The sequence below is a fragment of the Coenobita brevimanus genome, chromosome 106 (genome assembly GCF_032717465.1).
Source record: "Coenobita brevimanus isolate Jiangsu-jjx chromosome 106, ASM3271746v2, whole genome shotgun sequence".
Taxonomy (NCBI): domain Eukaryota; kingdom Metazoa; phylum Arthropoda; class Malacostraca; order Decapoda; family Coenobitidae; genus Coenobita; species Coenobita brevimanus.
The window spans coordinates 2280001-2302614 of NC_137059.1; the positions used below are offsets into that span (position 1 = coordinate 2280001).

Sequence of the window (22614 nt, forward strand, 5' to 3'; positions counted from 1 at the left end):
ATACGTGCAATTGACAGCGTGGATTTCTTATTTAATATCAGCTTCCAATCAGTTATCTCCCGTCCTCCAAAAAGGTTGAAATGTCTGATGTGTTATCGTAATCTGTCAGCTTCCAATCAGTTATCTCCCGTCCTCCAAAAAGGTTGAAATGTCTGATGTGTTATCTTAATCTATCACCTTGGAGACAGACCAGATCAACCAGACACAGGTGCGATAGTAACCCCGTCCACTGACCACTTGGATGTGTGTAATTCTAGTGCTGAAAAAAAAAAAATTGAACACGAAATAGTATGACAAGGAGATATTAGCTTTATCTTGCCTTTATTTGCGCTACAGGAAGTTGTGTGTGTGTGTGTGTGTGTGTGTATGCATTTGAAAGGACTTACTACTTATTAAATGTCCGCCAGGACCTGGGTTTGGACCCTAGATTTGGAGTACACGGTTCACGAGGCGAGTACACTGTCATTTGATTAATTCTTATGAGAGAGAGAGAGAGAGAGAGAGAGAGAGAGAGAGAGAGAGAGAGAGAGAGAGAGAGAGAGAGAGAGAGAGAGAATCTTGCCTTGCCAAGATATGATACGTGCCCAATATTACTCTTCTGAAGCCCATTAGATCATTCACATAACCCTTTCAGTGCCAGTACTCTCTCTCTCTCTCTCTCTCTCTCTCTCTCTCTCACAGATGTTAAAAAGAGATAGGCATGGTCAGTATTTGCACACATATTAGCTTCGTCATTACAAACTATGCTTTCTCTAAAACTGTCATCGCACCGTCTTAAATCCTTAGTCTGTAGTTTTTTTTTTTTTTTTTTTTTTTTTTTTTTTTTATATGCGAGGAAGAAGGAACCAAAGGCCATGAGCCCGCAGTAACAGTTCCCTCCAATAGAAAAACAAAATACAATAGAGAGCCAAATTCAAGATCCGATCATTTTGAGATGCCTGGATACACTGCGTTTGAAAGACTGGAGATCATAGGCAGGAGGAAATACAGACAGAGGGAGACAGTTCCAGAGCTGACCTGTTGCATGAATGAAAGACTGGGAGTAACGGTTAACTCTTGCATTAGAGAGTTGGACAGAAAAGGGATGAGAGTTTGCTGCCAGACGGGTGCTACGCGCCCGTCGTAGAGGTGGAGGAATGCAAGCAGACAGTTCAGAGGAGCAGTGACCATTAAAGTAGCGATAGAAAAGAGATAAAGATGCAACAGTGCGGCGAAGAGACAGAGGTTGAAGGGAGTCAGTAAGAGGAGGAGAGTTAATGAGACGAAAAGCCTTTGACTCCACCCTATTGAGAAGAGCTGTATGTGGGGAGCCTCCCCACACATGAGAGTTGTACTCCACACAGGGGCGGATAAAACCCCTGTATAGAGTCAACAATTGTGCAGGGGTAAAGAAAGAGCGGAGTCGGCTTAGCACACCCAATCTCTTGGAAGCAGATTTTATAAGAGATGTAATATGATCTTTCCAAGATAAGTCCCGAGTAAATGAAACCCCAAGCATGTTCAAGGATGATGCAGGATTAATCTGAATATTATTAAACATTAGTGGGTATACCTGTGGAAGATTTTGTCGGGTTGATAGGTGTAAGAACTGAGTCTTAGAAGCATTAAAGACAACCATATTATTTTTACCCCAGTCAGAGATATGAGCCAAGTCAGACATTAGGTGTGCCATAGCCTCATCCCTTGTTTCTTGAAGTAACTGTTGAGATGGGCGTTGCGGGAACCGAACGGAAAGGTGAAGGGTGGAGTCATCAGCGTATGAGTGGATAGGGTTAGCTGTACAGCTTAGAAGATCATTGATGAATAAAAGGAAGAGAGTTGGTGATAGGACAGAGCCCTGAGGAACACCACTGTTGATAGATCTAGGAGAAGAACGATGGCCGTCTACGACAGCAGCTATAGAACGACCAGAAAGGAAGCTAGCGATGAAGGTACAGATAGAAGGATAGAAACCGTAGGAGGGCAGTTTGGAAATTAAAGATTTGTGCCAGACTCGATCGAAAGCCTTTGAGATGTCAAGTGCAATGGCAAAGCTTTCGCCAAAGTCCCGAAAGGAGGATGACCAGGAGTCTGAAAGGTAGGTGAGAAGATCGCCAGTGGAGCGTCCCTGACGGAACCCATACTGACGATCGGAAAGAAGGTTGTGATAGGAAAGATGCCTTAAAATTTTTTTATTAAGAATTGACTCGAAAACTTTTGAAATACAGGACGTTAAAGCAATTGGACGATAGTTGGAGGGTTGGGAGTGGTCACCCTTCTTTGGGACTGGCTGAATGAGAGCAAACTTCCAGCAAGAAGGAAAGGTACAAGTTGACAGACAAAGGCGAAATAGTTTGCCTAGGCAGGGTGTAAGCACAGAAGCACAGTTTTTGAGAACAACAGGAGGGACCCCATCAGGCCCATATGCCTTGTTAGTACTGAGGCCAGTAATGGCAGAAAATACATCAACTGAAGACATTTTAATGTCAGCCATGAGGAAGTCAGAGGGGGAGAGTGATGGAGGAACAGCACCGGAATCGTCTAAGGTGGAATTGGAGGAGAAAGTCTGTGCGAAGAGATCTGCTTTATCAGTAGAAGAAATAGCTACAGAACCATCAGAGTAGAAAAAGAGGAGGGAAGGATGATGAGGTAAAGTTGTTAGAAAGATTTTTGGCAAGGTGCCAGAAGGAGCGGGAAGAATTCGAGTTGGAGAGTTGAGAGCATTTAGTATGGATGAAATTATTTTTAGTAGAGCGAAGAACAGACTTAGCACGATTCCGGGCAGAAACGTAAAGATTATGTGATTCAGGGGTGGGTTGGCTCCGGTACCTTTTGTAGGCCTTCTCCTTGTTGCGGACAGCATTAGAACAAGCGTGATTAAACCAAGGCTTTCTTGCGTTAGTCAAAGGATATGAGAAAGGAATGTATGCTTCCATGCCCGAGAGAATAACCTCCGTAATGCGCAAGGCACACTCAGATGGCTCACGGCCATGGAAGCAATAATCATTCCAGGGAAAATCAAAGAAGTACTGCCTGAGGGCCTCCCAGTCCGCAGCTCCAAAATGCCAGAGACGACGTTTCCCTGGAGGGTCCGCAGGCCGTACTGGAGCGATAGGACAGGTTAAGGTAATAAGGTTGTGATCGGAGGAGCCCAACGGAGAGAAAAGATTAACAGAGTAAGTAGAAGGATTAGTTGTGAGGAAGAGGTCAAGTATGTTGGAGCTCTCTCCAAGGCGGTCAGGGATACGAGATTAACGCTACAATACGGTGCTAGTCACGAAGAAGTGCTATGAAAAATGTGTAGACCCGTTGTAGTGTCCTTGTGATGTGTGATTGTGATTGTGTGTGTGTGTGTATGTGTGTGTGTGTGTGTGTGTGTGTGTGTGTGTGTGTGTGTGTGTGTGTGTGTGTGTGTGTTTATAGCTCGTTTGTATGTTCTTTTGTGTTAGTATTCTTGTGGTGTGTGTGTGTGTGTGTGTGTGTGTGTGTGTGTGTGTGTGTGTGTGTGTGTGTGTGTGTGTGTGTGTGTGTGTGCGCGCGCATGCCCAACCCCCTTACATGTCAAAACAAAGGACTGTCTTCAGGTCGACTTATGCAAGACAACACTCTTCCTTCTCCTCCCCCACAGCCAAGGGTGCAGGTAGAAATAAATAAACATCTTCCCATTTCCGACTGAAGGTAATTTACAACTAGCGAAACACAGTGAAAACCAGATCTCTACTAGTTCGTTGTTTCAAATGGTTCGTTTTTTCCGCTATATATTCGTCAAGGTACGTCTGTCTCTCTGTGCAATTAGTGACAAAAATTCGCCTACTCTTCCCCGACTTTTCTCACTTTCACTCCAATGGCGGGTTTGGAGAGGGACTCCTTCACGTGGTGGCATCGATGTAACGAGATGGCTCCACTGCCCGGTTATACAAACGTCCCATATATCCATCCCTATCCCCCAAAAGAAGGATGGTGTACTCCAGAAGGAGGGTAGCATCAGCCTGCAGTCCAATGGGTTCACATTTCAGAAGAACCTGGGACACTACTACTACTACTACTACCACCATTACTACTACTAATATTACTACCACCACCACCACCACCACCACCACTACTACTACTACTACAATGACGTATTTGGTATTCAATTATTGCTACCACCAGACGATTTTCTTCAGCGTAGGGGAGACTTCCCGAACAGGAGGGGTTAGATACAGCCTTCATTAATCCCTTCAGTACGAGAGATTTTCCTAAGCTGACTCAAATCGTCTGGATGCAGCAGGAATATTATATACTCCTTTCACCTCAACTTGGCTCTGATTTTCATTCTTTTCGAGCTTCTTTCGCTTAAGTCATTGGCAGGAAAATAAACACAATGCTATGGCTCTACTGTACATCCTCTCATAGCACTTCTTCGTGACTATCATCATTTTTACAACAATGAAGAATTGTAAAGATGGTATTTTTTGGCGAAGGTAGTAAAGAGAGAGAGAGAGAGAGAGAGAGAGACGTCCTCGGTCTTTGGGGGGGGGGGTAAAGATTACTACGCAGTGCAGTCATTACAAAGGAAGAGATCCTCAAAAGAGTACTCTGCCCTAGATAAGTGACCTGGGGCGATATTATTGATAAAAAAATGATAACGAGATGATGATATGAGCCAATGGACCGAGAAAACTGAAAGAGAGAGAGAGAGAGAGAGAGAGAGAGAGAGAGAGAGAGAGAGAGAGAGAGAGAGAGAGACGCAAGATAGTGAAACGATTAATGAACATCAGGTGAGAAGGTCTTGTGTGTGTGTGTGTGTGTGTGTGTGTGTGTGTGTGTGTGTAAGCCAGCACGTGCTCATACAAAACCTTCACTACATTATCAATAAATTTTCAAGGCTGAAGTGAGGAGCACAAGCACGCTGTAATAAAATTAATAAACTTGATTATCCCAGGAAAGTCAAGGAAAGGAGAGCACAGGATATCTTCATTTCCCTTGTTCTTCTTCCAAAAAAATGAATCTTAAGTTATTCGCAGGAAGAACAAAGAGGTGAAGTAGCATCTTATCCCCACTTCCCTTGTTCTTCCTCTAGAAAAAAGTATTGGTTATTTTCTGGGAGAGCAAAGCAAGGTGAGTGTCAGGTATTCCCGTTTCCCAATCTGAGTTATTTGTTGGAAGGATAGAAAAAGGGGAGCAGATCAATTTCCCATACCCTCCCCCCTTTTTTTCTCACCATTCAAAACCAAATTTTTTATTACGAGATAAAAGTCTTCATAAGTCTGTTTGTGAAGAGATCAGTATGATTTATAATTGCCATAGCTTCATCTTGAATTCTAAGGTGCATCAAGAGACGAAACACTAGAAGATGATGCTTGTAATTAGTAAGTGCTATGGAAAGGATGTAGAGCCGTAGTAGTGTCTAATTCTGCCACTGAGCTGAGCGAAATAAACTGTAAAAAGAATATAGTATAAATGCTGTAAAAATCCCTGCAAGTTAAGGTGGATGAACTATATCGGGATAATAATTTTTTGATAAGCCAGGGAAAAGATAAAGTTACCCTTGTTTTCTGTTTGTTGTTGTTGGCACGGTGACGTAGTATGAGCGATGGAGGGTGGATCTGGGGGGTAGAAGGGTATTAGGCAGGGGAAGCAGAGGGGGTGCTGGGCGGGGGAGGGAGAAGGGGTGTTGGGCAGGAGGAGCAGAGGGAGAGGGGGTGTTGGGCAAGGGAAGGAGAGGGGGTGTTGGGCAGGGAGAATTAAATGGGTTGACGGAGAACGAGCGTGTGAGAGTGGAACTGAGGGGAGGGAGAGAGGGCGCTGGGCATGGGGTAGGAGAGGGGGTGGGTGTAGGAGAGGGTGGGTGGATCACTGGGTAGGAGAGGTGATGTGGGGTATGGGATAGGAGAGGGGGTGGGTGTAAGAGAGAAGTGGGTGGGGGTGGAAGTAGAGAAAGGGGTGGCACGGTTTACTGCACACTGCTTAACTGTCTCCTCCTTTATCGCCTGTATCTTTTATCTGTCCTGCTCTCTTAACCCCTTACTTCATACGACTGTCTGCTTCACCTAGTTTCTGTTTCTCCTGTCCTTGTATCTGTTTGACCTTCATCTTGACCCCTCGACGACTTTACCCCGTGACCCGGTGGCGACATGTGGCTCGGTCGTTATGACACTTGCCTCACATTCACGGGACGATGATGATGATGATGATGATGATACTAAACTGACCCAGAAAGTAGCCTAATCTAGTATAAAACATCACTGGGGAAATTATAGAGTTCCCATGCTCCACACCTCTATTGATTTAGCAATGAATGGAGGGATAAGGGGTACTGTATGACTTGGTAGGTAGGCTTAATATTTGGCGTGTGAATTTATAGCATAGTTAGGCCTCTCTGTTGTGATATACAGCACAGAAGGAGATAAAGATAAGAGGCGCAATTAACCTCTTTGAACAGAGCATGTGTGTGTGTGTGTGTGTGTGTGTGTGTGTGTGTGTGTGTTAATCATATCTTCGCTTCGTACAGGTGCTCTCTCTCTCTCTCTCTCTCTCTCTCTCTCTCTCTCTCTCTCTCTCTCTCTCTCTCTCCATTTGTAGTGATGTCGGTCTTGATATTTTCTTTCTCCCGTGTCCCTGCGCCTCGCCGTGGGAAGGAACATTGTCTGATCCAGTTAGGGGATAGTTACCGTACAAGCATAATAAAGCCCTTCACTACTGTAGTCTACATATCATTCCTAAGCTTAATAAAACCCTGGAGATAACAATAAATAAACGAATCAGTGAGAAACGAATAAATCACCACAGTAAGGGTTAAGGTAGGGGAGTGCCGAGGGGGTCAGGAGGTACGAAAGCGTCTCAGTTTGTCACATCGAAACCTCCACTCCATCCTAAAGCGTGAGTCTGGAGGTTTAATAGCACTACATTATTTTTTAGTATGCCTGACTGCTAAAAGAATACACCCTGGCTCTCTCTGTGTTGTAAATGAAGGAGTAAACACGTAGCGGTAATATTGAGGTCACTGACATTTGGCAGCGCTGGGAAGGGTAAATAGGGGGTGGGGAGGAGTGGCACCGAAACACCTGCCTAACGTTATCACAAGTTTCTTATCCATTACTCAACAGTTTTTCTTATGACCTCCGCCAGCGAAGTTGGACGGAAGTTGTGTATTCACCCGTGTCTGTTTTTGTACAAGATACACAGTTGTCACCTGATGTGCTGTAGGTCAAAGATGAGTTGATTAGATTCCAAGGTGGATTCGGATCCGGATGCAAGAATAAATGATAAATCTGATTGACACTGACGAAGGTATGCACTCCCTGAATTTGTCTAACGGAGCAGGTAATGATTGTAGAATTAATTGACTATGTAAGACCTTAAAAGTATTCGACTGGTAGAAACGAGAATTGTAGTTGGCTAGAAAGCACAAAAGAGCGCATACCTCCGACAACGCCAATAGAATGTATGATTTACAAGGGGGTAATAAAGGAAGAAACGAAAGAATGGAATAAGTGAATGTGGAATGAGTTTGAGCAGACATTGTACAGCCTTGGGAAGACATTCGAATTGGAGAGGTTCAGTATAACCTTTAGACTCACTATTATTACTTTCTTCTTCTCTTGAACTTGGCCCAGCTTTTCGTCCTTTTATAGCTGTCTTCACGCACTTCACTGGCAGAGAAAGACAATGCCACGGCTCTACTCGGCAATGGCTGCGTCAGTAGAGAGGTGGTCTGTTATCCCAGTGTAATCCCAGCTGGGGGCAGGATCAGTTTATGGATTTGAATTTCGTTAAAAGTGTTTACTGATTTGCCATGAGACTCATCGACATATAAAAAGACCTTCGCTAAGGCCCATACACCGGTCCAATATGAAACGACTCTAGCATGTATCCGATATGGACGGTGGGTGTTAGCGCTGAAATGGTGACATGTGGTGGTGTATGGAAGGTAGGAGGACTGCTGGGCCTTAGGGAACGGGCTCTTAAGCATATGCCCATCGTCGTAAACATAAAAAAAAAAAAAGTATACAAAAAAAATGTGGTCCTTAGAGTGAGGCGACAAAGCGGCTCAAACCAGCTTATGTTTAGAAGGAGTGGCACGTCTCCATGATACACCCCTCACCTCACCCTGTCTCTGGTGTATATCAGGTCTGGTATACTCTGGGTGTGGGGTGTAACGTGTGGTATACTCTGGGTGTGGGGTGTAATGTGTGGTATACTCTGGGTGTGGGGTGTAAGAGGTGTGGTATACTCTGGTGTGGGGTGTAAGAGGTGTGGTATACTCTGGTGTGGGGTGTAAGAGGTGTGGTATACTCTATTGTGGGGTGTAAGAGGTGTGGTATACTCTGATGTGGGGTGTAAGAGGTGTGGTATACTCTGGTGTGGGGTGTAAAAGGTGTGGTATACTCTGTTGTGGGGTGTAAAAGGTGTGGTATACTCTGGTGTGGGGTGTATGAGGTGTGGTATACTCTGGTGTGGGGTGTAAAAGGTGTGGGTACTCTGGTGTGCGAATATGGAGTGATATACTTTTTCCTCGATTGGATGTGCAGATGTTGTGGTGGTATAACAAGCCTGATATATTCCGATGGGGCTGTGGTATGACAGATCCGGTATATTTTGGGTTATAGGAGTGCAGCAGACAAGGAATATAATGCAAGGGTATCCAGTAAATTCGATGCTTTTGAAAACACTCACAGATACTAATTTCATACAACAAGAATCACTGAACACCGTATAAAAACTGTTCATCCAGACAACAGTAGATTACGTAAACTAAAGCTGGACCCTACCTTAGCAGCCACAAACATCGAGAAAGCTTTAAAAAGACACAAAACAAAAGTAGAAAGAATTATGACGTATTGTGCAAAGACCACAAACAGATAATTTACATCAGGAAACAAAAGTTCTCCCAAATGCGGACCACATGAGCATAATAGGAACATTTTTCACCCCTACGGAACAAGATTCATCCCAGCCTTGCCGCTTTATGTCCCCCCTCTAAAGAAAAAAGAAAAGTAAAACCAACACTACATAGAATGCCTCAACAACACCCCTCTCATCCTCGAACACTACACCTCTCAAACACACAGCAACCACAACCACCTCAAACCTCCATCCACACAACATCCTTCTTAAGTCCTTCTCCAACAATCATCCCACAAAAGCGGCCCTTCCTAGAGAGACACGAGCACACCTAGCCAGACTACGGTGTGTCAAAACCCTTCCCTGTTTCAGTACCAACAAAAGACATAACTGGTTAATAAAAACATCATTTAGGTTTGTCAGGCATAGCAGCTCTAATGATACAGGATAAAACATACAAAGGATCCACTAAACGCTCAATGTAATGCATCTCCCCTCACCACAACACACCTCAGACACGTCACTCTCTCAACACAGTCTCTCAACTACATGAGATCTTTGGGAGTGCCGGAGACAGTGGCCAGTCTTCTGAAGTCTACCGGGTTTTTGTCTGGTTAAGTCCCTAGCCAAAACAACAAGGAGTGTGACAAAATACTATATTATGGAGTGGGGTTAGGTTAGGTAAGACGGTATATGTGGGAGGGTTTTGTGTCGTGGGACGAAGGTTTGTTACTGAAATGGAATGACAATGACTGGAGATCGTATTGTTGAAGCCACTCCTCACAGAATACGGCGTCAGGTAAAAGACAGACAGATAGACAAGCAGACACACAAGCAGACAAACAGGCAGGCAGACAGACGGACAAGACAAATAGATACATAGACAGACAGATAGTTAAATATATTGCCTAACATGAAGGAAAAAATTCAGTACCCTGCTCCCCTCTTCCTTCATATTAACCTACTGCTTTTCTGTCACCCTCATCTTCCCCACTTTTCCAATCTCCCCCCACTTTCTCTCCCCCTCCCTTCGCTATATCCAGTGTACTGACAAATGATTCAGTGCCTTTTTTTACTTGAAGAGAGGCCAAGTTGGGACCACGTAATGTATCTTTTCAATTAGAACAAGCATTATCGTCAGTTAGTATGGTGATGATAGTTACTGTGTTGACGTCATGTAGTGTTTGCCTCTCTCTCTCTCTCTCTCTCTCTCTCTCTCTCTCTCTCTCTCTCTCTCTCTCTCTCTCTCTCTCTCTCTACCATGTATGAGAGTGGGATTAGAATGAAGGTACGTCAAGTTTGTGTGTGTGTGTGTGTGTGTGTGTGTGTGTGTGTGTGTGTACTTGTTTCTCTTTCCTGCTTTGATATCCTGTCTGCACCATGTATGATAACAATACCACTGCTGCCGGCATATGATAATGATGATGATAATTTACTGTGGGGATATCCCGTGTGTGTGTGTGTGTGTGTGTGTGTGTGTGTGTGTGTGTGTGTGTGTGTGCGTGTGTGTGTGTGTAGGTTGCCACGTGAGCATCTCCCGTGATCACTAAGGTGCCACACGTCGTCAGATGCACCCGATGCCAAAAACAACATCGCTTCTCGACGAAAATAAAAACTCTTTAACCTTCACACTTTATTCTTTCTTATATAATCTTGCTAAAGTATTTATTTATTTATTTTCTTTTATAATACTTCTTCCACGTGTAACACAAAGACTTATTATTTTAAGGACAAGTATGTCTAGTGGTGTGGGTACTTATGAAGGGTACTCACTGGTCACGTGTGTGTGTGTGTGTGTGTGTGTGTGTGTGTGTGTGTGTGTTTACCACGACATACAGCTTTCCATGTTATGAGTGAGTATAGTACGTGTGTGTGTGTGTGTGTGTGTGTGTGTGTGTGTGTGTGTGTGTGTGTGTGTGTGTGTGTGTGTGTGTGTGTGTGTGTGTACCAGGACATACAACTTTCCATGTTATGAGTGAGTATAGTACGTGTGTGTGTGTGTGTGTGTGTGTGTGTGTGTGTGTGTGTGTGTGATAATGACATTAATTCATATCTAAAAATTAGTCTTGCTATCATGAACGCTAATCTCATACTGATGAACACCACCACCACCACCACTACCACTACAACAACAACTACTACTATTACTACTACACACACATACACATACACTCACACGCACGCACGCACACAGTACACAGGTGGTCACGTGTGTGTGTTGTCGTCCTCGTGAATCTTGGGGGGGGGGTATACACAAACTTTCTCCAGCCTAAGGTACGGCAAACGGATATAGAAATGCCTTAACACCTCTCCCATAACGATTTATTCTGTACATTACACCTCGGTATCCCCTTGTATATTGCTACAAACTGTCAATATGAGAAAGCTGAAATTTACAAGAGAATATTAGGGTGCACTGTGCAGATAAATCGCTCAGGAAAAAGTGCTACGGTGCTTCATATGCCTTCTGGAAGAGGGTCATAATTTGCTGGGTATTTTCTAGGGCAAGACTGGAACTTAGAATTTTGATTGTCTGCCTAAATAACCTTATAGTTGAAAGAGATTAACCTGAATCATCTTGGACTGTGATTAAGATTTCTTGTTTAATAATAATAACAATAATAAAAATAATTATAATAATAATAATAATAATAATAATAATAGTATTGAATATAGGACACAGGAAAACAATGATATGGAGGGATGGAGTGGAAAGATATATGAGGGAGGGAGGTGTGTGTTGGAGGAAGGGCAGTCAAATTGCAGAGGACAAAGGAACATGGAGGCGATTTGTTTGTGGCTACACCCTACGGGATTATGGCGTATGACTATAGATAGACAGATAGATAAAAAGATAGACAGAAAATAATTTGTGATAATGCTTAGGTAGTGCAAAGTCGTATTTATCAAAGAAACTGGTTAAGATGATTTATAAATTACAACACCGTCCTTGTTCCCCTGCATGATGCCAATAAATGTGTGTGTGTGTGTGTGTGTGTGTGTGTGTGTGTGTGTGTGTGTGTGTGAGAGAGAGAGAGAGAGAGAGAGAGAGAGGAATGTTCACAGGTGCAAGGTAGACTATAATTTGGGATGTTAAAAATAAATATAGCTTGAAGGTGTTGCAGGAAAGCTAATATATGAGAGAGAGAGAGAGAGAGAGAGAGAGAGAGAGAGCAACACCCATTCCCACCATACCTAAGATCTGAGTATTTGACCTAGCCCCTGTGACACTGACCTTCGACGGATTTGCAGTCTAAATCCAAGTACCTCATTCTTGCTTGACCCCTGCGGCACGGCAGTCCTCAGTACTATACGCCTTCGCATGTCACTACCAGGGTGCTCTTTTAAATCGAGTCAGATCGTGAGACAATAAAAAGAATGAAAGAAAAAAAGACAGTAAAGAAAGGAGAGTGGGGAGATGCAAGAGAGCCCCCTAAGACCACGAGACTCGTCCTTGAGCCTCTGCCACCGTCTTCCCTTTCACTGTCTCGTCCACTCGTCCCACAGTGTAGAGGCTCGTCCTACCCAAAGCCATACTGACCAAGGCTGTAGGCTGAAGTACATTTTTTTCTTTTTCAGATGATGAAGAGGAAGGAAAAAAAGTTCTTAAAATACACGCACACGCACACACACACACACACACACACACACACACACACACACACACACACACACACACACACACACACACACACACACAAATTCCATGGCTGATAGGTCGGATATATATGGGCAGTGCTCTTTAGATATGGTAGATAGATAGATAGATAGATAGATAGATAGAGAGAGAGAGTGAGGGTAGCTTGTCCTCACCTCTTCTAACCACACCTTAAAAAGAAAAACCATGTCACTAGACTTCTGGCTCACCTGTACCTACCAATACACTTTATATATTGTACTGTAGGTAGTATTTGGTACATTAAATAATTCTTTCATTTTTATTCAGCCTTGGTTTTAAATGTCACGTCTCTTTCCCCTTTACTTTGCTTAAATGACGCAGGTGATTCCCTCTCTCTCTCTCTCTCTCTCTCTCTCTCTCTCTCAGGGTCGTAATTTTATGGCACCTGAAAAACATGCATCTTCCTAGTTTTTAAGGTGAAAAGATTGATGTGTGTGTGTGTGTGTGTGTGTGTGTGTGTGTGTGTGTGTGTGTGTGTGCCAGATTTTGTATTTCATCCTGTTACTCTAGTTGTTCATTTCTACTACATTATTATTATTATTATTATTATTATTATTTACAACAGAACACCTTAGTGGAGCACACCTTATCAATTAGTACTTTAAGTGAATTTGAGTTAAATGTTTGTCTGTTGAATGGTTGGAATATCACTGGTTATCGCTGTTTTTTTTTTTCCTTCTTTCTTTCTTTCTTTTTTCACAAATGGTTAGGTTAGCAGAACACACCTAAATATCTTTTTTATATTTTTTTTATATTTAGGCTAAGACTGCGTTTGATAAAATTATGTATTTCTCTCTGACTGACTGTGGGTTATGCTTACAACTGATATAACCCTTTCACCTAAACCTGGCCCAGTTTTCCTCCTATTGTAGCTTATTCCACGTAGCTCGGTGGCAGGAAGAGATAATATTACTGCTCTACATCCATAGCACCATTTCGTGACTAGCATCATATTCAAGTGCTAATCTGCTGCTACTAATCACACTTCGAGACGGAGAAATGGTAATTTTAGACCAAGTTAAAATGAAGAGGGTATAGTCAGACACTCATTAGGGAGACAGAGAAAAATTACATGACAAACAGAAACTGCTGTATAAAAAGAGCATCACACAGAAGGTTGACTGATGATATCCCAAAATTTTTAATGTATTTCCTGATGTCCCGAGGTTATCTTTTATATCTTATCGTCTGAATATACCAATGATAACAGTGCTGGTTAGGCAATGTCAAGCAAGCGATTTATAAATGTATCCTTTAGACACCAACTGCATCCCTGCTGAGTAAAAAACATCTGGAATTTCTCAGTACCTCTCGTCAGTACCATCAGATCATTTCGAGTGACGTGTGTACTGATAATTTTTAATCCAGTGTACTTTCTCCAAAAAACAGTGTCGACAAGAGTACACTGAAGACGGTGATATCTTTCTATCTATCTATCTAAAGCCAGACGCCTTAATCCCGTAAGGGATGGCCACAAACATATCGCCTCCATGTCGCTCTGTCCCCTGCCATTACGCTGCCCTCTCCCCCTTCTATCATATACCTTTCCACTCCATCCCTCCATCACATCTTTGGTCTCCCCCTCCCTCTCACCCCGTACACCTCACACACTCTCCTCGTTAGTCTCTCATTCTCCATCCCCTCCACATGGCCAAACCACCTCAGTGTATTTCTTCTGACGCTTTCTGTCACAGCTATTACGGAAGTGAACCAATGACTAAGGACGTAAAGAAGTCGTAGAATGGTGTAATTCCTTCACTTTAACTTGGCTCAAATGTTCATCCTTCTGCAACCTATTTCACGTAGCTCAGGGGCAGAAAAGGTCAATACTGTGACCCTACATCCTTTCTGAAGCACTTCTTTGTGACTAGTATCATGTTCCAGTATTAATTTATTGCTATAACTCAGCATTCAAGATGGAGGGATGGCAATTTTAAGTCAAGGTAAAGTGAACACAGTATAGAATTGTGATCCCAACTCTGAGGTATAGAAGTGAAGCGTGGACTTTGCCGGAAGGACAAAAGTCAAGAATGGGAGCAGAGGAAATGAGGTACTTGAAAGGAGCGCGTGGAATTACGTGGAGAGAGAGACAAATAGGGAAATGCAGGAGCGTGGTGATGTTGATACGGATATGCTGTGGAAATGAATCAGCTGAGAGAAACGTGTGGAGTTATGTGAAAAGAGACAGACAGGCAAATAAGAAAATTCGGGAGCTTTGTGGAGTTGGTATGGATGTGTTGGCAAGTGTTGGGAGAAGTACCCTGAACTGGTCTGGTCATGTGGAGGAAATGGAGTGTGAGAGATTAACTAGAAGAGTGTATGTGAGCTAGGTGGAAGGAGGGGAGGGAGACCGGGGATGAGTTGGATGGATGAAGTGGAGAGATATGTGAGTTAGGGTGGTGTGGGGTGGAGGGAGGGCCGCCTGATAACGAAGACAGTGACATGGACTCAATTTGTCTGTAGCCACCCCCTCTCTCTCACTTCCTTTACCTGAGGACTATATTCATAACCTGTTTGGGAGGTACTTAACGCCTCTCCCTTACCAGTTTATTCCTGTATCTGGCAAATCAATATATTTTGTGCGTTATTTATGTGATTTGTGTCCAAATAAAAGTGATATTTATAGCAAAGAAGAGAGTAATGAGATTTAGTATGCAAAATAAATCGCTACGGAAGAGGTGCTAAACAGAATCATTGACCGACGAGGATTGGGGCCTAAGTAGTATGGAAGACTTGGTAATACACCTTTCTAAGCAATTTATTCTTATATAGTACAGCTTTTTATCATTTTCTATATTACTAAGGCAAGTCAAGAGGGGATTAAAATATATAGATAATAAAGTAGAATAACAAAGGTCTAATAAGCACAATAAATCGCTTAGAAAAAAGTGTTAAGATGCATACAACAGCACCTTGGATACAGCTCAATATCTCCTTAATTATCATCATTATCACCTGTTTCACCTGCTTCCTCGATCATGCTTCGTGCCAGGTGACCCACTGTGATAAGAGACGAGGGAATGGGGACAGGTGGGCCAATTTCCTCTCTCACCTGGATCCGTATTCTCGTCGGTTTTGAAAGCTCCCTAACACCTGTTCCATAGCGATTTATTTTTGGTTATGGGTGGTCCCTTTTTGCTCCCTTAGCGATCTGCTTTTGGAAATAGGTCGTTAATATTCTTTTGCTCCCTTAGCGATTTATTTTTGGATATGGGTGGTTAATATCCTTTTGTGTGTGATTTATGCAAGGTATGGTGCTATTGCAATTTCGCCATACACTGCATAGATAACGTACGAGTGGATATTAACCAGCAAAATCGAAAAATAAATCGCTAAGGAAGATGTGTTAGGGAGCCTCCTTACCAGACGAGAATAGGGGCTGAAGATTCTCTCAGCTTACGAATATTAACCAACAGAAGTGAAAAGAGGCGAAATATTAAACCTTACCCTCCCCTTACTGTACCATGGACTTGTGAACGTGACTGCACATACGTAATACAACTCCATCACTACGTCATCTTATCACATCTTATCAGTGCTCATGAGTGCCTAGAGATAATGCAGGGTCAGGAATCCAAGCCGTGATGTCAGAGATAGTGGGGGTTTTACGGATGATAAGTGTTGTATGATGTCCAGGTGCTGACGTTATTGGTTTTATTTATTACACCCGCGTTACCGAAGCGAGGGGAGTTTTCTGTTCTGCTTGACGTGTGTGTGTGTGTGTGTGTGTGTGTGTGTGTGTGTGTGTGTGTGTGTGTGTGTGTTATGAGAGTTACTACCCGAGGACATCTGTTTTTACTTCCTTCTCCCTTCTTCCAGGCGATTTTATTTACGTTTGAGAGATTTTCCAGATCAGTGGAGTTATATACAGCCGTCATTAATCTCTTTAATATAAGTGGTTTTCCCTGAGATTAAGAATATAATATCTATCTATCTATCTATCTATTGCCAGACTCCTCAATCGTGAAAGGGATGGTCACGAACAAATAGCCTCCATGTCGCATTGTCCTCCGCCATTTCACTGCCCTACTCCCAGCCCACACCCCCTTCTCTCATATACCTCTCCACTCCATCCCTCCATCTCAGTTGAAAAGATGAATTGAAGGGGTTAAGTTGATTAGAGCTTACCTATTTATTTTTTATCTATCTATCTATCTCTACAGAAATCACGTACGACGAGTTAGCGTCCAACCTTCGGGACGTGACCGTGATAGACGTCCGTAATCGCAATGAGATGCAGAAGGACGGACAAATACCTGGTTCACACTGCATACCTGGTGAGTGTGTGTGTGTGTGTGTGTGTGTGTGTGTGTGTGTGTGTGTGTGTGTGTGTGTGTGTGTGTGTGTGTAATTGAAGAAACATATGTACGCAGATGAAAAGATAAGCAAAATAAACCAAAAAAAAAGCACATACATATTTACTAGTACACACACACACACACACACACACACACACACACACACACACACACACACACACACACACACTCATCAACTTTCTAGCCTGTGTCCCTGATACATAAAAGTATGGTAGTTTCTCCCATCCATCTCTATCTTTCCATCTTCCTACCGACCTATCCATCTATCCATCCTTCTGTATATCTCTCTATCTATTATTGGTATAGATAGATAGACAGGTAGCGAGACAGACAGATAGATAGATACGTAAATAGACAGCCTTACTTATTCCTTCTCCTCCCACAGTGACTGAAATCAAATACGCTTGTGACATGGATGAGGAAAGATTCAAGGAGCGCTATGGATTCGACAAGCCTAGTACTGACGATCTCTTGGTGGTGTGCTGCAAGACGGGGGTTCGATCCAAGACAGCGTGTGACCTCCTCCAGGCTAAGGGGTTCAGGAGGCATCGGTGAGTTAGATGGATTTGGTTACTAGCAGTTGTTAGTAGTAGAGTGCTTGTTATTTAGCTGTCATTATTAGTGTTAGAAGTAAGGACCGTCTCTGCCAACATCATCATTGTTAGTAGTATCGTCATTATCGTCATCAACATAGTAGTCATCATCATCATCATCATCATCGTAGTCATCATCTAATCTCCCATCTCCCATCATTCAAAGAGTTTTTAATTAAATATACTATCTTGCTATCTATCTATCTATAGCCAGATCCCCTAATCCTATGGGGGGTGGCCACAAACAAATCGGCTCCATATCGTGTCTCCTGCCATATTGCTGCCCTCCCCCCAACTTATACCTCTTTCTCTCATGCACCTCCCCACCCCATCCCTCCATCTTATCCACAGAATATGATTTCACTCTTCATAATGTTTACAGAATTTACCGTGGGTCGTTCAGCGAGTGGGAGGAGATGGGAGGCGAGGTGATTAAGCCAGGCCAACCCCACGAGTACAACTTCGAGGACAGCGAGGACGAGGACGACTACCCGGCCTCGCAGACCAAATCCGATTCCTCCAGCGACGGTCTCTCCAGGAACACGTGACGGACCGCGTGGGGTGCCGGGAGATGAGGGGCAGTGGTCTGAGTGGCCTTGGGATTTCGTAATGCCTCTTCCCTGGTGATTTATTCAGCTCATTCCATCTCAGTATTCTCTTGCATATTACTGAGGCAAAGTATACTGTTATTGGTGCTGGGGAGTGACGCCTTCCTGCAGTGGCACCGATGTAACTTGTCGGCTCCACTGCCTGGTTATACAAATGTCCCTCAACTCCATCCCTATCCCCCAAAAGGAAGATAGTAAACTGCAAGGGAAAGTCGACTTCAGCCTGCAGTTCACGTTCAGATGAGCCTAGGGTTGCCACTACAACATCAACCACTACTACTACTACTGCTACTACTACTACTACTACTACTACTACTGCTACTACTGCTACTACTACTACTACTACTACTACTCTAATGATCCAAAAGCTTGTAGGGGCCCAAATAGTATACAAGAGAATGTCAAGTAGTAATATGAAGAATAAATCACTAAGATACAGGCGCTTCGAAGCCTCCAATGCCACTCAAAATAAGGCCCTAAATGCCACTCTCACCACCTCGTCTATTTCCACATGGTCACGCGAACTGCCCTTCACCTACGCACTTTTTATCGCGCCTGCCGAGCGGACGGATTCACATTACATTTAATTTAGTGTTATGATGATTTGTTACCAGTCTAGGTGAAATAGGAGTTACGTAGCACTTCTTCCTCAGCGATTTTGTCTGAATATTGCCCCGTAACATTGTTCCATATTTTATCTAGATTATTTTGATATTGAAATAGTTTAAATCAAGAAAATGTTAGGGGATAAAGATGAGAAAAATATAGGATAAATAGCTAAGGAGGAAATGTTGCAGAAATATCAGCTTAGAGTGCGACTGTGGGTGTTGGGATGATTGCTGTCTGAAGATGATAATTACTATTCCCCCCCCCCACACACACGCACACGCACACACACACACACTTGCTATCTGAGTGTAGGTGATAATGACTATGCCCCCCCCCCCAACACACACACACACACACATGCTGTCTGTAGGTGGTAATGACTATGTCCCCTCCACACACACACACACACACACACACACACACACACACACACACACACACACACACACACACACACACACACACAGACACACCCCCACACAAAACCCCACAACCACACACACACACACACACACACACACACACACACACACACACACACACACACACACACACACACACACACACACACACACACACACACACACACACACACACACACACACACACACACACACACACACACACACACACACACACACACACACACACACACACACACACACACACACACACACACACACACACACACACACACACACAGCGACACCCACACTCATCTTCCCATCCACCCACACACACACACACACACACACACACACACACACACACACACATCCACCGCAACACACACGTCTCACGCGACTATGCACGTGACGGTACCCCATGTAATTCCACTCTCACCAGCCTCTCACACTCCACAAGGCCACCGAGCCTGCCCTATCCCTTCTCCCTTCTTATTTCACCAGCAAAGGGGAGGGATTCACTACTACCATTAAATTAGGGGTGGTTTTGTAACAGTGAGTGTAGGTAAGTGGGTGTAGGGAAGTGGGTGTTGGTAAGTGCTCTTGTAATTAGGACACTTGGACTCTTAGTAGTTCATAGGAAGGGCTGATGAGTTTGTGGGGATATTGAAAAGTAATGGAAAATGCAGATACTACAGCACATGAGACTACCGTACCTCCCCCCCCCTCTCTCTCTCTCTCTCTCTCTCTCTCTCTCTCACACACACACACACACACACACACACACACACACACACACACACACACACACACACACACACACACACACACATACATACATCACACTGTCATACTTCACACTCACACCGCCACATCAGACACCTCCAAACCTGATACTGCCAAACTACACACTGCTACACCAAAAACACTACACAGTCTCACTTTATGTATCCTACAACACAAACATCTCTTATACCCTAAAAAATGTATATATATTAACGGAGAGGTGGGCTATCGTTCCCATATGTCCGAAAATTAGACACAATAAGTATCATTATAGAGCATTTTCTTATCGTCACATGTATAGGGAGGTTTGATTGGATTGTACCTGCTTTCAGTATAGGTTGACGTCTTGCTTAGGTTGATTCTTGTTTCCTGAAGACGATTTATATGAGTATAGGGAAGACCTGATTTAGTGAAAGGGAAATTGAAACCTCTGTTCAACCCCTGCAGTTCGTAAAATCTCCCCTACGCTGAAGAAAATCGTGTGACGGTAGCAAGGACATGAAAAATAAGACGCTACCTTACTGATCAGGTTAACGAAATAGCTATTGTCCATTCATTTTAACTTGGCCCAAACTTTCGTCTTTTTGCAATTTATTTTCAGGGACTCGAAAGGCAGAGAAAGACAATGCTACTGCTCTACACCCTTCCCATAACACTTTTTCGTGACTAGCACCATATTCGAGTGTTAATCTGTTGTTATAAATTCAAGATGGAGAGATGACAATTTTATGCCAAGTTAAAATGAACGGACAATGGGCATCGTTGGTTGTAACACTAGGTTGTTAATTTATCAATATTTCAACTGGGTCTTGGATTATTGTGTAATATTTTTCACTCATTTATTTAACCTAAGCTCATGTAGGCCTGCTGTAGATAAACACTGGGCATTTTAGTGCGTACATGCTGTAACACACACACACACACACACACACACACACACACACACACACACACACACACACACACACACACACACACACACACACACACACACACACACACACACACACACACACACAGTACATGGATCTGTACTTGCAGTGTTGTTATATGTCGAGTAACTTGGTAATGCGCAAAAACTCTTGGTAAAGGTTCGTGGGTTTCAATACATATCTGTAAAAATGCTTTGAGTGAATGTGCAGCAGCATTTAGATTGTTTATATAATCTGAACCATGCAGTAGTTATGTCTCTATATGTACACTTTCCAACTTCCAATATTTGTGGGTAAAGTGAAAAAGTGCCTTGTTAAACATAGTTACTTTTTTGAATGGCGATACCTTATCTCATTTTCATACTTCTGTCACCCTCCAAACCAATGTAGGCTCTTAGTTTACAGGAGGTTTGTGCAGCTGGTTGGCCCTTGTGCAGCTGGCTGGCCCTATGCATTGTTAGAACGTACAGGCGAGAACAAGAAGGAACGGGGACACTACCTTACCCAGAGCACACAAAACTGGGTCCCTTCTAGCTGATGAGTTACAGTAGGGAGATTGGGGGAGAGTATCAGGTGAGGGTAAGTGAAGGGAAGATGTTGCCACCTTCCCACCCACCCCAGCGTGACCCATCTGCCAGAAGCGACCCAGTTCTTGTGCACCTGGGTCAAGGCAATGTCTACGTCTTTCTCAAGCATCTATACATTTATCTATAACCAGCAATGAACACACCTTTAATTAATGTTTAAAATGGCTTGGAGGATGCTAGATTCAAAACATCATCACCATCATCATCATTTATCATCATCATCATCATCTTACCACTATTTCCTACTAAAAAATAAAATACAAGAAAAGAAAAATAGTTGAACAGAGGGATGCACACCACATCTGCATGTATATGTAGGTCATCATCATCATCATCATCATCACTTTCCTCTAACGAAAGTACGTTTCCTGCATACACGCATACGCAACATACCATCACCATCATCATCATCATCATCATCGTCACTATTTTCCTCAGTATAAAGCATCATTCAGATATACACAGCATGTCAGTGTGTGGGCATATCCTCGTCTTTGTTATTATCCTTTCCCTGTTTCTTTTAAAAATAAATAAATGAATAAATAAATAAATAAATATTCAATATGAGTATGATAAATCCTACCCTAATCCTAATCCTAATTCCAGTGTGATTAATTTTTGTAATATTTTAACCATCCAAAATACACATTAATTTCTTCAGTACGGTGACGTCTTTTCCTCACTAAATCTATCTATTTATCTATCTGCGAATATCTACCTACCTGTCTACCTACTTGCCTACCTGGTATCTATCCTTCTATGTGGTAATCTACAGTTATCTCTCAGTATTTTTTTCTCTGCCTACCTACCTACATATCTATCAATCTATCCATTAATTTATCTATCCTTCAGTCTATCCACCTATGTATCTATCCACCAGTCTATCCATCCATCTATCCATCTAAACATCAGTATATCTATCCATCTATCTATCTACACGTCCTCGGGCTGAAGATTTGAAACCGAATCCGTTCCGCAGGTGAAACGTGTCCAGTGAAACGTGAAACGGTACGGGGGAAACCGAATAGCAATGAGGCCCCTACTGTGGATGATTTTGAAACACTGGGCACGTTCCATTCCTCTTGGTTCATGTTTCAATAGATATAGGTCTTCATCTTCACTGCTGCAAGTTTCAGTGGATACGTTGCAAAAGTTTCAGTGGAGAGAGGCTTAGTTTCAGTGAAGGTAAGTTTCGTCACCATCATCATCATCATCATCATCATCACCACCACCACCATTATCATCATCACCAACACCACCACCATCATTATCATCATCATCACCACCCCCAT

General features: G+C 43.1%; 1 protein-coding gene across 1 annotated transcript in view; it reads left to right on the plus strand.

Annotated features, from left to right (window-relative positions):
- Positions 1-18955, plus strand: part of LOC145416530 (rhodanese domain-containing protein CG4456-like) — a 19473-nt gene extending 518 nt beyond the window's left edge. Inside the window, exons 2-4 of the mRNA XM_080285495.1 lie at positions 16648-16761; positions 17189-17354; positions 17779-18955. Coding sequence (XP_080141621.1) covers positions 16648-16761; positions 17189-17354; positions 17779-17944 — 446 coding nt within the window. The 3' untranslated portion in view covers positions 17945-18955. The remainder of the gene's footprint in view (positions 1-16647; positions 16762-17188; positions 17355-17778) is intronic.
- The last annotated feature ends 3659 nt before the right edge of the window (positions 18956-22614 follow it).